The sequence below is a fragment of the Hippoglossus hippoglossus genome, chromosome 19, assembly GCF_009819705.1.
Source record: "Hippoglossus hippoglossus isolate fHipHip1 chromosome 19, fHipHip1.pri, whole genome shotgun sequence".
Taxonomy (NCBI): Eukaryota; Metazoa; Chordata; class Actinopteri; order Pleuronectiformes; family Pleuronectidae; genus Hippoglossus; species Hippoglossus hippoglossus.
In genome coordinates this window covers 7,033,024-7,048,930 of record NC_047169.1, presented here as the reverse complement: position 1 = coordinate 7,048,930, position 15,907 = coordinate 7,033,024, and the positions used below count along the sequence as shown (strand labels likewise).

Here is a 15,907-nt window from a genome sequence, read left to right as displayed (position 1 = left end):
CATCTGAGGAATCTAAACTCAGGAGACAATTCACCAGGTAGGACATGTTTCCATTTATGAATATGTGGGTTATGAGAGAACTTGATGAGTTTGAGGCTCTGACACTTTTTTAATACATAGTGAAAACATGAAGGCTGTGATCCTCGCTCTTTTGGTGGTGTTGGTTGTCGGCCACAGTGAGTAAACTCTTAAAATCATTAAACCGTACAATATTAATTTCTGCCTTTGAAATTCAATGGCTAATATGCAATCAATTTAATTTTGACACTGGATATTTTCTGTTTACACTATTTATTTATATTCCATTTCTATTTTCATATTTCTTTACATTTATACTGCAAGTCTACTTATGTCTATTTTTACTGTCCTCTTTAACACAGCAAATCTCCCCGTCATCTAATCTCATCTCATCTCATCCTATCTTATGTTATGTTATGTTATGTTATGTTATGTTATGTTATCTAACTTATCTCATCTTATCTTATCTTATCTTATTTTATCTTATCTTATCTTATCTTATCTTAGCTTATCTTAGCTTGTTTTTGTTCTGAGAATTGAGAGGCAATGAAAATGCTGTGTCCATCTGCACATATTTGGTTTTTCCTTTTGCAGGTGAAGCCTTGGTGTGTAACTGTGGAGGTAGGACTCCGTGTTCAGGCATCACTGAGACCTGCTCTGCTTTAGACCACGTCTGTTTGAACATCAGGTTTAACTCCCCTCGTAAGTATGAGCCTTTCCATCAGTACTGCAATAATACAACTATAAAGAGAGGAAGATGTCTGGTGATCCATTCAGATTTTTTCCATGTTTCCACAGATCACGGATACTTCCAGAGTTGCTATCCAGCAGTTGGTTGTCAGAGTCTGATGCGTTCAGGGATAGGAATCGGGTCCTGCTGCAACTATGATCTGTGCAACTAAACAATGAACATAGTGCAACACATCTTCCAGTGAATGAACAATCCACTGTAATGTAATGTTTGCTGCATTGTCCTAATAAAGATCATTCAGTTAATGCTTTTGTCTTTTTTCACTTTTCATTTTTCATATTTCCCTTGTGTTTATTATGGGTTTGATGTTTGTTGCCTGCATTGGGCTCTTGTGACAAAGAAGCAATGCAACATAGTTTTTGTGAGGAGAAAAATTAAAGGGCTTCTATTACAGTGATTGGAATATTTTAAGAGATGAAACTTTTATTTTGAAAAGAATAATAAACACAGCAGACTGGGCACAGTTAAAATTCACACCAAAGTCCTATCAGCACATAACAGTTATATTATAGCGCCATCGTGTGTCTGATTTTTTTCATGAAGATCCATTAATTATTCTCTGAGATATCAAGGAAAATGTTGAAAAGTGCTCGCAATTTTAAAGTAAGTGAAAACATTTCTCGGATCCTCCCCCTGATACAGATCCACACCTGAATGTAACTGGATCTACCTTGTGTCATGGTCATGCCCACCCCTTCACTAAATGTCATGGAAATTTGTTTAGTAGGTGTTGCGTGATCCTGCAAACAATCAAACAAGCAAACACCGACAACAACATATTTGCAGAGGTAAAAATCTCTGAGTCTCTGTCTACTGTTATTTAGGGAAAGTAATTACAAAATAAAAGAGGAAATAACTAAAAAGGGTGTCGCACAGAGGTGCAGATGGTGACAATACACAGATCTACTCAGGTCGTTCTGAATGAGGATTTTATTTAGGATCCTCCTGCGGTCAACGCACATTCATCACAACCTGAATGACCCATTAGTGTCAGTGTTTCTGAACTCAAAGTGAAATATGGATAAGATGTAATGAGTCACATAGAGTAACTAATGATTAAGTATGATTCCAGTGTATGACATTGCTTCAGGTCCCGCTCCCACACCGGGAAGGAAGGAGGAATTTGGATTTTGCCCTAAAAACAACATATTTCATATTGTATATTTCATCTGACTGTTTAAATTGCCAACATCAGCTGAGTTTTTCTTACTTTGTTGTTTGTTTACATGGAACACGTCCGAGTTCATTCTTGGAAAAATGACATCATGAGCTATTTTTGATACATATATCTGCCAGATTGCAAACTTGGATAAAAATAGACTTGGTAGAAGATTACTCTACTTGAAGACTTGTAGGTTTTTGAAGTTATTCTTTTCATATTTCGATTTTCTATTGCTCTGTTTCATTTTCTGGACTCTGGAAATCTTCAAATGTCAACAATGAAACTTTTCTGATGTTTGAAGGTGTTTTTGTTCGATATGTTGTTGATAAGAATGAGGTCATATGAAATAAACCACAGCTCTTTGGTTTCATCCCAGAACGATGTCCCTCAAAATGATAGTGTTGCAAATTTCCCTGGTTGGAAGTGTTAAAGTGCAGCTGAGGACACGGTGCTTCGTCTCAACCTGTGGCCTTGGAATCACCAGCAGGGCTCCATCTGTTTTTATTTTTGATCAACATGGAATCTAAAGGTATTTTGTTGTTATCACATGTCAGCCAGTTGTGTAATACTTGGCTTTCCAGAGTTGTAAAAAATATTGGATTTCCATGAATTGTGCAACAAAACCAGACAATAAAAAGGGATCCTGCAAACAGGGAGCACACATCTGAGGAATCTAAACTCAGGAGACAATTCACCAGGTAGGACATGTTTCCATTTATGAATATGTGGGTTATGAGAGAACTTGATGAGTTTGAGGCTCTGACACTTTTTTAATACATAGTGAAAACATGAAGGCTGTGATCCTCACTCTTTTGGTGGTGTTGGTTGTCGGCCACAGTGAGTAAACTCTTAAAATCATTAAACCGTACAATATTAATTTCTGCCTTTGAAATTCAACGGCTAATATGCAATCAATTTAATTTTGACACTGTATATTTTCTGTTTACACTATTTATTTATATTCCATTTCTATTTTCATATTTCTTTACATTTATATTGCAAGTCTACTTATGTCTATTTTTACTGTCCTCTTTAACACAGCAAATCTCCCCGTCATCTAATCTCATCACATCTCATCTTATGTTATGTTATGTTATGTTATGTTATGTTATGTTATGTTATGTTATGTTATGTTATGTTATGTTATCTTATCTTATCTAATCTAATCTTATTTTATTTTATCTTATTTTATCTTATCTTATCTTATCTTATCTTATCTTATCTTATCTTATCTTATTTTATCTTATCTTATCTTATCTTATCTCATCTCATCTCATCTCATCTCATCTTACCTTACCTTACCTTATCTTATCTTATCTTAACTTATCTTATCTTATCTTATCTAATCTTATTTGATCTTATCTTATCTTAACTTATCTTATCTTATCTTATCTTATCTTATCTTATCTTATCTTAACTTATCTTATCTTATCTTATCTTATCTTATCTCATCTCATCTTACCTTACCTTACCTTATCTTATCTTATCTTAACTTATCTTATCTTATCTTATCTAATCTTATTTGATCTTATCTTATCTTAACTTATCTTATCTTATCTTATCTTATCTTATCTTATCTTATCTTATTTTATCTTATCTTATCTTATCTCATCTCATCTCATCTTACCTTATCTTATCTTATCTTATCTTATCTCATCTTATCTTATCTTATCTTATCTTATCTTATCTTATCTTATCTTATTTTATCTTATCTTATTTTATCTTATCTTATCTTATCTTATCTTAACTTATCTTATCTTAGCTTGTTTTTGTTCTGAGAATTGAGAGGCAATGAAAATGCTGTGTCCATCTGCACACATTTGGTTTTTCCTTTTGCAGGTGAAGCCTTGAAGTGTAACAAGTGCATTACGAGTCACTGTTCACGCAGCACTGAGACCTGCTCTGGTTCAGACCAAGTCTGTATATTCTTTAGGTTTGACCCCCCTGGTAAGTATGAGCCTTTCCATCAGTACTGCAATAATACAACTATAAAGAAAAGAAGATGTCTGGTGATTCATTCTGATTTTGTCCGTGTTGTCACAGCTAACAGATACTTCCAGAGATGCTCTTCAGCAGCTGATTGTCGAACGATGATGCGTTCAGGGATAGGAACCGGGCTCTGCTGCAGCTCTGATCTGTGCAACTAAACAATGAACATAGTGCAACACATCTTCCAGTGAATGAACAATCCACTGTAATGTAATGTTTGCTGCATTGTCCTAATAAAGATCATTCAGTTAATGCTTTTGTCTTTTTTCACTTTTCATTTTTCATATTTTCCTTGTGTTTATTATGGGTTTGATGTTTGTTGCCTGCATTGGGCTCTTGTGACAAAGAAGTAATGCAACATAGTTTTTGTGAGGAGAAAAATTAAAGGGCTTCTATTACAGTGATTGGGATATTTTAAGAGATGAAACTTTTATTTTGAAAAGAATAATAAACACAGCAGACTGGGCACAGTTAAAATTCACACCAAAGTCCTATCAGCACATAACAGTTATATTATAGCGCCATCGTGTGTCTGATTTTTTTCATGAAGATCCATTAATTATTCTCTGACATATCAAGGAAAATGTTGAAAAGTGCTCGCAATTTTAAAGTAAGTGAAAACATTTCTCGGATCCTCCCCCTGATACAGATCCACACCTGAATGTAACTGGATCTACCTTGTGTCATGGTCATGCCCACCCCTTCACTAAATGTCATGGAAATTTGTTTAGTAGGTGTTGCGTGATCCTGCAAACAATCAAACAAGCAAACACCGACAACAACATATTTGCAGAGGTAAAAATCTCTGAGTCTCTGTCTACTGTTATTTAGGGAAAGTAATTACAAAATAAAAGAGGAAATAACTAAAAAGGGTGTCGCACAGAGGTGCAGATGGTGACAATACACAGATCTACTCAGGTCGTTCTGAATGAGGATTTTATTTAGGATCCTCCTGCGGTCAACGCACATTCATCACAACCTGAATGACCCATTAGTGTCAGTGTTTCTGAACTCAAAGTGAAATATGGATAAGATGTAATGAGTCACATAGAGTAACTAATGATTAAGTATGATTCCAGTGTATGACATTGCTTCAGGTCCCGCTCCCACACCGGGAAGGAAGGAGGAATTTGGATTTTGCCCTAAAAACAACATATTTCATATTGTATATTTCATCTGACTGTTTAAATTGCCAACATCAGCTGAGTTTTTCTTACTTTGTTGTTTGTTTACATGGAACACGTCCGAGTTCATTCTTGGAAAAATGACATCATGAGCTATTTATGATACATATATCTGCCAGATTGCAAACTTGGATAAAAATAGACTTGGTAGAAGATTACTCTACTTGAAGACTTGTAGGTTTTTGAAGTTATTCTTTTCATATTTCGATTTTCTATTGCTCTGTTTCATTTTCTGGACTCTGGAAATCTTCAAATGTCAACAATGAAACTTTTCTGATGTTTGAAGGTGTTTTTGTTCGATATGTTGTTGATAAGAATGACGTCATATGAAATAAACCACAGCTCTTTGGTTTCATCCCAGAACGATGTCCCTCAAAATGATAGTGTTGCAAATTTCCCTGGTTGGAAGTGTTAAAGTGCAGCTGAGGACACGGTGCTTCGTCTCAACCTGTGGCCTTGGAATCACCAGCAGGGCTCCATCTGTTTTTATTTTTGATCAATATGGAGTCTAAAGGTATTTTGTTGTTATCACATTTCAGCCAGTTGTGTAATACTTGGCTTTCCAGAGTTGTAAAAAATATTGGATTTCCATGAATTGTGCAACAAAACCAGACAATAAAAAGGGATCCTGCAAACAGGGAGCACACATCTGAGGAATCTAAACTCAGGAGACAATTCACCAGGTAGGACATGTTTCCATTTATGAATATGTGGGTTATGAGAGAACTTGATGAGTTTGAGGCTCTGACACTTTTTTAATACATAGTGAAAACATGAAGGCTGTGATCCTCACTCTTTTGGTGGTGTTGGTTGTCGGCCACAGTGAGTAAACTCTTAAAATCATTAAACCGTACAATATTCATTTCTGCCTTTGAAATTCAACGGCTAATATGCAATCAATTTAATTTTGACACTATATTTTCTGTTTACACTATTTATTTATATTCCATTTCTATTTTCATATTTCTTTACATTTATATTGCAAGTCTACTTATGTCTATTTTTACTGTCCTCTTTAACACAGCAAATTTCCCCGTCATCTCATCTCATCCTATCTTATCTTATCTTATCTTATGTTATCTTATGTTATCTTATCTTATCTTATCTTATCTTATCTTATCTTATCTTATCTTATCATATCTTATCTTATCTTAACTTATCTAATCTTATCTTGTTTTTGTTCTGAGAATTGAGAGGCAATGAAAATGCTGTGTCCATCTGCACACATTTGGTTTTTCCTTTTGCAGGTGAAGCCTTGGAGTGTAACTGTGGAGGTTGGACTCAGTGTTTAAGCAGAATTCAGACCTGCTCTGGTGAAGACCAAGTCTGTGTCCGTTTCGTGTTTAACAACCCTGGTAAGTATGAGCCTTTCCATCAGTACTGCAATAATACAACTATAAAGAAAGGAAGATGTCTGGTGATCCATTCTGATTTTTTCCATGTTTCCACAGATTACGGATACTTCAAGAGATGCATGACAGAAGCTGTATGTCGAAAGATGATTCAATTAGGTGAAAGGGAGGACAATACAGTGATGAAATCCGGGTCCTGCTGCAGCTCTGATCTGTGCAACTAAACAATGAACATAGTGCAACACATCTTCCAGTGTATGAACAATCCACTGTAATGTAATGTTTGCTGCATTGTCCTAATAAAGATCATTCAGTTGCTGCTTTTGTCTTTTTTCACTTTTCATTTTTCATATTTCCCTTGTGTTTATTATGGGTTTGATGTTTGTTGCCTGCATTGGGCTCTTGTGACAAAGAAGCAATGCAACATAGTTTTTGTGAGGAGAAAAATTAAAGGGCTTCTATTACAGTGATTGGGATATTTTAAGAGATGAAACTTTTATTTTGAAAAGAATAATAAACACAGCAGACTGGGCACAGTTAAAATTCACACCAAAGTCCTATCAGCACATAACAGTTATATTATAGCGCCATCGTGTGTCTGATGTTTGAAGGTGTTTTTGTTCGATATGTTGTTGATAAGAATGAGGTCATATGAAATAAACCACAGCTCTTTGGTTTCATCCCAGAATGATGTCCCTCAAAATGATAGTGTTGCAAATTTCCCTGGTTGGAAGTGTTAAAGTGCAGCTGAGGACACGGTGCTTCGTCTCAACCTGTGGCCTTGGAATCACCAGCAGGGCTCCATCTGTTTTTATTTTTGATCAATATGGAGTCTAAAGGTATTTTGTTGTTATCACATGTCAGCCAGTTGTGTCATACTTGGCTTTCCAGAGTCGGGTTATATTGGATCTACATGAATTGTGCAACAAAACCAGACAATAAAAAGGGATCCTGCAAACAGGGAGCACACATCTGAGGAATCTAAACTCAGGAGACAATTCACCAGGTAGGACATGTTTCCATTTATGAATATGTGGGTTATGAGAGAACTTGATGAGTTTGAGGCTCTGACACTTTTTTAATACATAGTGAAAACATGAAGTCTGTGATCCTCACTCTTTTGGTGGTGTTGGTTGTCGGCCACAGTGAGTAAACTCTTAAAATCATTAAACCGTACAATATTAATTTCTGCCTTTGAAATTCAATGGCTAATATGCAATCAATTTAATTTTGACACTGGATATTTTCTGTTTACACTATTTATTTATATTCCATTTCTATTTTCATATTTCTTTACATTTATACTGCAAGTCTACTTATGTCTATTTTTACTGTCCTCTTTAACACAGCAAATCTCCCCGTCATCTAATCTCATCTCATCTCATCCTATCTTATGTTATGTTATGTTATGTTATGTTATGTTATGTTATGTTATGTTATGTTATCTAACTTATCTTATCTTATCTTATCTTATCTTATTTTATCTTATCTTATCTTATCTTATCTTAGCTTGTTTTTGTTCTGAGAATTGAGAGGCAATGAAAATGCTGTGTCCATCTGCACATATTTGGTTTTTCCTTTTGCAGGTGAAGCCTTGGAGTGTAACTGTGGAGGTAGGACTCCGTGTTCAGGCATCACTGAGACCTGCTCTGCTTTAGACCAAGTCTGTTTGAACTTCAGGTTTAACTCCCCTCGTAAGTATGAGCCTTTCCATCAGTACTGCAATAATACAACTATAAAGAGAGGAAGATGTCTGGTGATCCATTCAGATTTTTTCCATGTTTCCACAGATCACGGATACTTCCAGAGTTGCTATCCAGCAGTTGGTTGTCAGAGTCTGATGCGTTCATGGATAGGAACCGGGTCCTGCTGCAACTATGATCTGTGCAACTAAACAATGAACATAGTGCAACACATCTTCCAGTGAATGAACAATCCACTGTAATGTAATGTTTGCTGCATTGTCCTAATAAAGATCATTCAGTTAATGCTTTTGTCTTTTTTCACTTTTCATTTTTCATATTTCCCTTGTGTTTATTATGGGTTTGATGTTTGTTGCCTGCATTGGGCTCTTGTGACAAAGAAGCAATGCAACATAGTTTTTGTGAGGAGAAAAATTAAAGGGCTTCTATTACAGTGATTGGAATATTTTAAGAGATGAAACTTTTATTTTGAAAAGAATAATAAACACAGCAGACTGGGCACAGTTAAAATTCACACCAAAGTCCTATCAGCACATAACAGTTATATTATAGCGCCATCGTGTGTCTGATTTTTTTCATGAAGATCCATTAATTATTCTCTGAGATATCAAGGAAAATGTTGAAAAGTGCTCGCAATTTTAAAGTAAGTGAAAACATTTCTCGGATCCTCCCCCTGATACAGATCCACACCTGAATGTAACTGGATCTACCTTGTGTCATGGTCATGCCCACCCCTTCACTAAATGTCATGGAAATTTGTTTAGTAGGTGTTGCGTGATCCTGCAAACAATCAAACAAGCAAACACCGACAACAACATATTTGCAGAGGTAAAAATCTCTGAGTCTCTGTCTACTGTTATTTAGGGAAAGTAATTACAAAATAAAAGAGGAAATAACTAAAAAGGGTGTCGCACAGAGGTGCAGATGGTGACAATACACAGATCTACTCAGGTCGTTCTGAATGAGGATTTTATTTAGGATCCTCCTGCGGTCAACGCACATTCATCACAACCTGAATGACCCATTAGTGTCAGTGTTTCTGAACTCATAGTGAAATATGGATAAGATGTAATGAGTCACATAGAGTAACTAATGATTAAGTATGATTCCAGTGTATGACATTGCTTCAGGTCCCGCTCCCACACCGGGAAGGAAGGAGGAATTTGGATTTTGCCCTAAAAACAACATATTTCATATTGTATATTTCATCTGACTGTTTAAATTGCCAACATCAGCTGAGTTTTTCTTACTTTGTTGTTTGTTTACATGGAACACGTCCGAGTTCATTCTTGGAAAAATGACATCATGAGCTATTTATGATACAAATATCTGCAAGATTGCAAAGTCGGATAAAAACAGACTGGGGCGAAGATTTAGAGTTTTACCTGCATCTTGAAATAGCTTTAATTTATTTTAGACAATATCGTGAAAACATATCTAAATTCAGACTTTTTATTGGTTATGGTTTAAACAATGTTTTTGCTTCAAACAGTGACTTTAAGTTTCCTTTGGTTAAAATTCCCTAATTCCTGTTTTTAAGTATCTCGAAATTCCTCCCTACTTGAAGACTTGTAGGTTTTTGAAGTTATTCTTTTCATATTTCAATTTTCTATTGCTCTGTTTCATTTTCTGGACTCTGGAAATCTTCAAATGTCAACAATGAAACTTTTCTGATGTTTGAAGGTGTTTTTGTTCGATATGTTGTTGATAAGAATGAGGTCATATGAAATAAACCACAGCTCTTTGGTTTCATCCCAGAACGATGTCCCTCAAAATGATAGTGTTGCAAATTTCCCTGGTTGGAAGTGTTAAAGTGCAGCTGAGGACACGGTGCTTCGTCTCAACCTGTGGCCTTGGAATCACCAGCAGGGCTCCATCTGTTTTTATTTTTGATCAACATGGAATCTAAAGGTATTTTGTTGTTATCACATGTCAGCCAGTTGTGTAATACTTGGCTTTCCAGAGTCGGGTTATAATGGATCTACATGAATTGTGCAACAAAACCAGACAATAAAAAGGGATCCTGCAAACAGGGAGCACACATCTGAGGAATCTAAACTCAGGAGACAATTCACCAGGTAGGACATGTTTCCATTTATGAATATGTGGGTTATGAGAGAACTTGATGAGTTTGAGGCTCTGACACTTTTTTAATACATAGTGAAAACATGAAGTCTGTGATCCTCACTCTTTTGGTGGTGTTGGTTGTCGGCCACAGTGAGTAAACTCTTAAAATCATTAAACCGTACAATATTAATTTCTGCCTTTGAAATTCAATGGCTAATATGCAATCAATTAAATTTTGACAATGGATATTTTCTGTTTACACTATTTATTTCTATTCCATTTCTATTTTCATATTTCTTTACATTTATACTGCAAGTCTACTTATGTCTATTTTTACTGTCCTCTTTAACACAGCAAATTTCCCCGTCATCTAATCTCATCTCATCCTATCTTATGTTATGTTATGTTATGTTATGTTATGTTATGTTATGTTATGTTATCTTATCTTATCTTATCTTATCTTATCTTATCTTATCTTATCTTATCTCATCTTATCTTATCTTATCTTAGCTTGTTTTTGTTCTGAGAATTGAGAGGCAATGAAAATGCTGTGTCCATCTGCACACATTTGTTTTTTCCTTTTGCAGGTGAAGCCTTGGAGTGTAACTGTGGAGGTAGGACTCCGTGTTCAGGCATCACTGAGACCTGCTCTGCTTCAGACCAAGTCTGTATGAACTTCAGGTTTAACCACCCTGGTAAGTATGAGCCTTTCCATCAGTACTGCAATAATACAACTATAAAGAAAGGAAGATGTCTGGTGATCCATTCTAATTTTTTCCATGTTGTCACAGCTACCGGATACTTCCAGAGTTGCTATCCAGCAGTTGGTTGTCAGAGTCTGATGCGTTCAGGGATAGGAACCGGGTTCTGCTGCAGCTCTGATCTGTGCAACTAAACAATGAACATAGTGCAACACATCTTCCAGTGAATGAACAATCCACTGTAATGTAATGTTTGCTGCATTGTCCTAATAAAGATCATTCAGTTGCTGCTTTTGTCTTTTTTCACTTTTCATTTTTCATATTTTCCTTGTGTTTATTATGGGTTTGGTGTTTGTTGCCTGCATTGGGCTCTTGTGACAAAGAAGTAATGCAACATAATTTTTTTTTTAAAGATCAGATCTCTCTCTCTGTCTCTCTCCCTCCCTCTCTCTCTCTCTCTGGCTCTCTCCCTCCCTCCCTCTCTCCCTCTGACTGTCTGTCTGTCTTTCTCTATTTGCCCCCCTCCCCTCTCTCTCTCTGCCTCTCTCTCTCTCTCTCTCTCTTTCCCTCCCTCCCTCTCTCTCTCTCTCTCTCTCTCTCTCTCTCTCTCTCCCTCTCTGTCTGTCTGTTTCTCTCTATCTGCGTCCCTCCCCTCTCTCTCTCTCTCTCTCTCTCTCTCTCTCTCTCTCTCTCTCTCTCTCTCCCTCTCTCACTCTCTCCCTCTCTCTCTCCCCCTTCTCTGTCTCTCTCGCGTCATGCTCCTGGCTCATTTGATTGGCTGTTACCCCGCGTCACATGACAGACGAAACCAGGAAGGGTTTTCGTTACACAAGGCGGAAGCACATTATTTTTTACTCAGCCCGTAAGCGTTTAGGCAGAAAAAGGACAAAAGACAGTCACAGAGGAACAACACTGACACCAGTCCCGGAGTGGAGGTCGTTTTTCGTTGCTGGTGAGAACTCAAGAGTTTAATTTGTCTCATTTGTCACGGGGTTTCTCTTGTAATCCGACGTTAGCATGGCTGTTAGCTTTAGCCTCGGAGCTAACTTCAGGGTTTGTTTTGTTGTCGTCTGGTCCCACGGTCAAAGCCGCGGGTTCACACGGGTTTTAGAGTCAGTTGTTGTATTTCAAGGCAACATTTTAAATAATCTCTAGTTTGTCTCGTACAGTGCGATGTTGACTCAAAGTGTGACAGTGTTAAAAACTTGTAATCATTCTGATCCCTCACAAACACACCTGGCAAGTTTGTGTAGTTCATACAGAGTCTGAATAAATGCTGCTGCTGTTAAAATGTAATTGTGAGAAAGGTCTTTTTAAAAGTGACGTCAACCATGTCACGTTTCTGCTCTTGAGCTACAGTTATAAGTTGATTTTTAAGTAACCTAATCAACTTATAATTTGATAATCAATGGATCCATTCAGACACTTTAATAAGCAGAAATGCCACTGTTTTCTGATTATCTGTGCCATAGAGTTAAAAGCCTAAGATCTGAGATTGTTTTTCAGACAAGAGAAACATTGAACTCTGCAAAATTTTAAATATTTGTCACTATTTTAAAACCATTCATCTACTAAATGATTAACTGATTAAAACAAATAAATACTTGACGGGTCAATTGACAAAAGGAAAACGATTGTCAATAGATGCAGGTGCAACGGGTTAATACACATGCAAAAAACATTAATATGGGATATTTGTCAGTCCAGCTCTGTCAGTTATTATTATTATTATCATTATTGTTATTTACATATTTAATCTTCTGACACCTCTATTGTCATCAACATTTACTTTCTGAAATAAGTGTTTACTGGAATGAAATGAAAACTACAGAAGAAAGAGTCTATAATGACATTTAAATTAATAGGGCCGTACATAATTGTATTGACTACATTTCACAAATGGTGCATTCATAATTTTCACCATTTAAAATGAAAAACCATGTTACATTTTCCTTATTTTTGTCCATCAAGGTAAACTGGGTTGCTCCATCTCGGTCCAGTTCTTCCCACCAGAAGACTGATCCTTGACTTCGCTCACCATCAGTGCCTGTGTGTTCAGGGTTCGTCCCTGTCGAGAGAGTCGATAGTCTCCGCCCCATATCACAGGCCGTCTCCATCCTTCACAGCCTCCGTCTCTGTCAATGGCTGGGCGTGGTGGAGGAGCATCCAGGCCTAATGGCGCCACAGCAGCAAACAAAATCTGCCAGTTCAAACTGGTGCTGCTGGGGGAGTCGGCGGTGGGCAAGTCCAGCTTAGTGCTGCGTTTCGTCAAAGGCCAGTTCCATGAATTCCAGGAGAGTACCATTGGAGGTAGGAGACACTCCACTACAGTCATATACAATATTTTAAAACGTATATATGCTGCAAAACTTTAAATTGTACTAAAATGGCCTTTGTGGAAACGTAATGACAATTTAAAGCTTTCTACCACATGTGGACCTGCGAGTTATATATTTTATCACTCATACGTTTCCTAAGGTTAAGAATAAATGTCAATTTTTTTAAACAAGTGTCGTGCTTCACTTAATGGACCTAATTTCAGCCGGTCTAACTGACACAGACATGTTTGTGCTGTCGTGAGTAGCACGGAGCTTGTGTGTGTCTAAGTGCTGTGTTGCGGCGGTGGTTCTGATATCTTATCATTCTTCTTATCTTCTTTGTTTTGCTCTCCTCAGCTGCCTTCCTCACCCAGACGGTCTGTCTGGACGACACCACAGTGAAGTTTGAGATCTGGGACACGGCGGGTCAAGAGCGCTATCACAGCCTGGCTCCAATGTACTACAGAGGAGCACAGGCAGCCATCGTGGTCTACGACATTACCAACACAGTAGGTTTCAGGCGTAGCATTGACAGAGATAGAATGTTTTTTTTTTTTTAACTCAGATGGGTTATTACTCAAATGCTGCTTTCAAAAAGACTAGTTTTACTTTTTTTCTGTCTTTTTGTTTGTTGAAAATTGTTGTTGTCTCTGCAGTAAAAGGCAGAGATTCATTTTAAGGTATTAAGGCAAACGTTGGTCGTCAGAGGTGTGAGCGAATTTTAGAATACCTCCTAGAAGTATGTTGTTTTTTTTATTAACGGATACAAGACTCTCTTCAAATTTAATGTAATTGCATCCAAAACAAATACATTTCCAAGAGTAGTCGAACCAAGGGGAAACACTGCAGAGTGAAAGTAGTATTGATACAGTGTCTTGCTCGATCAGGATACTTTCGTACGAGCGAAAAACTGGGTGAAGGAGCTGCAGAGACAAGCCAGTCCCAACATCGTGATCGCTCTGGCAGGCAACAAGGCGGACATCGCAAATAAGAGAGCTGTGGAGCTGCAGGTGTGAAGATGCATGAATGAGAATCAATTTAACAGCTAAACTATATCAGGTATTCAATGCCAATTTATTAGACCATAAAATAATTTGAAACTGCACTTTCTAAATATTGTTCCCAGGAGGCACAAGTGTACGCTGATGACAACAGTCTACTCTTCATGGAGACCTCGGCCAAGACTGCCATGAACGTCAATGAAATTTTTATGGCCATTGGTAAGTGCATTATTCTGAAGCGTCAAACACATACTTAATGCTCAACCTTCTTATTTCTGCAGCAAAGTAAAATTCCAAACATGTTTCTTTTCCCTGTAGCTAAGAAGCTACCAAAGAATGAAGCTCAGGGTGGAGCTGGACAAGGTGGACGAACCCGGACGGGAGTGGATCTACAGGAAGCTGCCCCTCAGAGCCGCAGCAGCCAGTGCTGTGGTGGTGGCGGCGGCGGCGGCAATTAGCAAGTACAAACAAAACAATGAACTTAGTGAGCGAGCCCTGAACATTGTTTAAAGGACAACATGTAGCTAAACCCAGAGAGGCAGGAGAGAGCAGAGCCACTCGCCACTCCCGCACTTAAACTGAGATTACAGATGAGATTATCTGGTTCCCTTTTTAATAAAGGAACATTTTTTTAAAAGAATCATAAGCTAGAGGGATTTCCCAAGATCCCTCACTACTTCTCTTCTGTCTTTCCCCTGTTTATCTATCTACCTCCCTGTTCCCCTTCAGCCTCTGTCTCAGATGATTGAGTCCTGTCTTAAATCAAATCTCTTTTGAGGGGTGATATTGAGGTTTTTTTGCCATTTTCCTTAATTAAGTGTGTTTTTTATGTTATGTTTGTGTATATAGTATATACATATATGCACATATATATAAATTGGCAGTTGTTAACCTCTCTACTTCTATCATTTCTTTAATCATCATTGTGAAAAATACGGATACCCAATTATTATTAATGCTGAAATTGCAAAAGGCAGAGCGATCAACCTTGTTGTCTTATTGCAATTTAGACCAGAGCATTTTGTTGTTCTTTTTAGGGACCTGGACGTGACACAGTTGTAAAGAAGGACGTTGCTTATTGAAGCGGGTCTCCATTTAGCAGGCAACACATCTGAAGATGTTTCTGAAGTGTGCAACTAATGCAGTTGTTTGCATTCATCGTGTATTGATATCTGTAACACCAGAAAGTCGTTGGCCTTTTTTAAAATAAATAATGAGATGTGAGAATAACTTGTAAATCTAAATAGTAATAAATATCTTGCAAGATTCATTTTGTTTTGCTTGTTCTGAGTGTGCTTTGGTGTCTCTAGTTATTATTTGCATGTTTTCAGGTCTGGTGTCAGAGCGGATTTCCGGCTTGCTGTTTGAGAGGATAATGTTTTTCACTCAAATATATCATGTCTGTTTGTTTTTTTTCTCTGAAATTATATGTGAAAATGGATATTATTATGCTATCAGTGTTTTTCTCACTCTGTCACAATAGAGTTAAGATTCATTCCTTAACTGCTTCCTATTGAAAGTTTCTTTGGGTCGCTACGAGTGTGCATATAGCTATAAAAATCTAAATATTCAAATTATATCTCATTATGTCGCTTGGCTTAATCCTGATTTCAGTTTAAATTCACTGATCTGGAACAAACAAAGACATTTTTGTCTGCAGA

The 15,907-nt window shown here is 37.1% G+C and overlaps 2 protein-coding genes across 3 annotated transcripts; both read left to right on the top strand.

Moving 5' to 3' along the window:
• LOC117753451 (lymphocyte antigen 6D-like) lies at window positions 1–4,170 on the top strand. Of its 2 annotated transcripts, XM_034571540.1 has the most exons (4): window positions 1–61; window positions 115–176; window positions 613–720; window positions 3,975–4,170. In XM_034571540.1, the coding sequence occupies exons 1-4, from the start codon at window positions 45–47 to the stop codon at window positions 4,076–4,078; spliced, it is 291 nt and encodes a 96-aa protein (XP_034427431.1). In that variant the 5' UTR covers window positions 1–44; the 3' UTR covers window positions 4,079–4,170. The 2 variants fall into 2 exon arrangements, with proteins under 2 accessions (XP_034427431.1, XP_034427430.1); XM_034571539.1 differs by lacking the exons at window positions 1–61; window positions 613–720 and adding an exon at window positions 3,771–3,878.
• Window positions 4,171–11,713: 7,543 nt separating this feature from the next.
• Window positions 11,714–15,516, top strand: LOC117753448 (ras-related protein Rab-5C-like). The gene is made up of 6 exons (XM_034571531.1): window positions 11,714–11,879; window positions 12,899–13,237; window positions 13,603–13,754; window positions 14,133–14,255; window positions 14,372–14,465; window positions 14,565–15,516. The coding sequence occupies exons 2-6, from the start codon at window positions 13,069–13,071 to the stop codon at window positions 14,702–14,704; spliced, it is 678 nt and encodes a 225-aa protein (XP_034427422.1). The 5' UTR covers window positions 11,714–11,879; window positions 12,899–13,068; the 3' UTR covers window positions 14,705–15,516.
• Window positions 15,517–15,907: the final 391 nt, after the last annotated feature.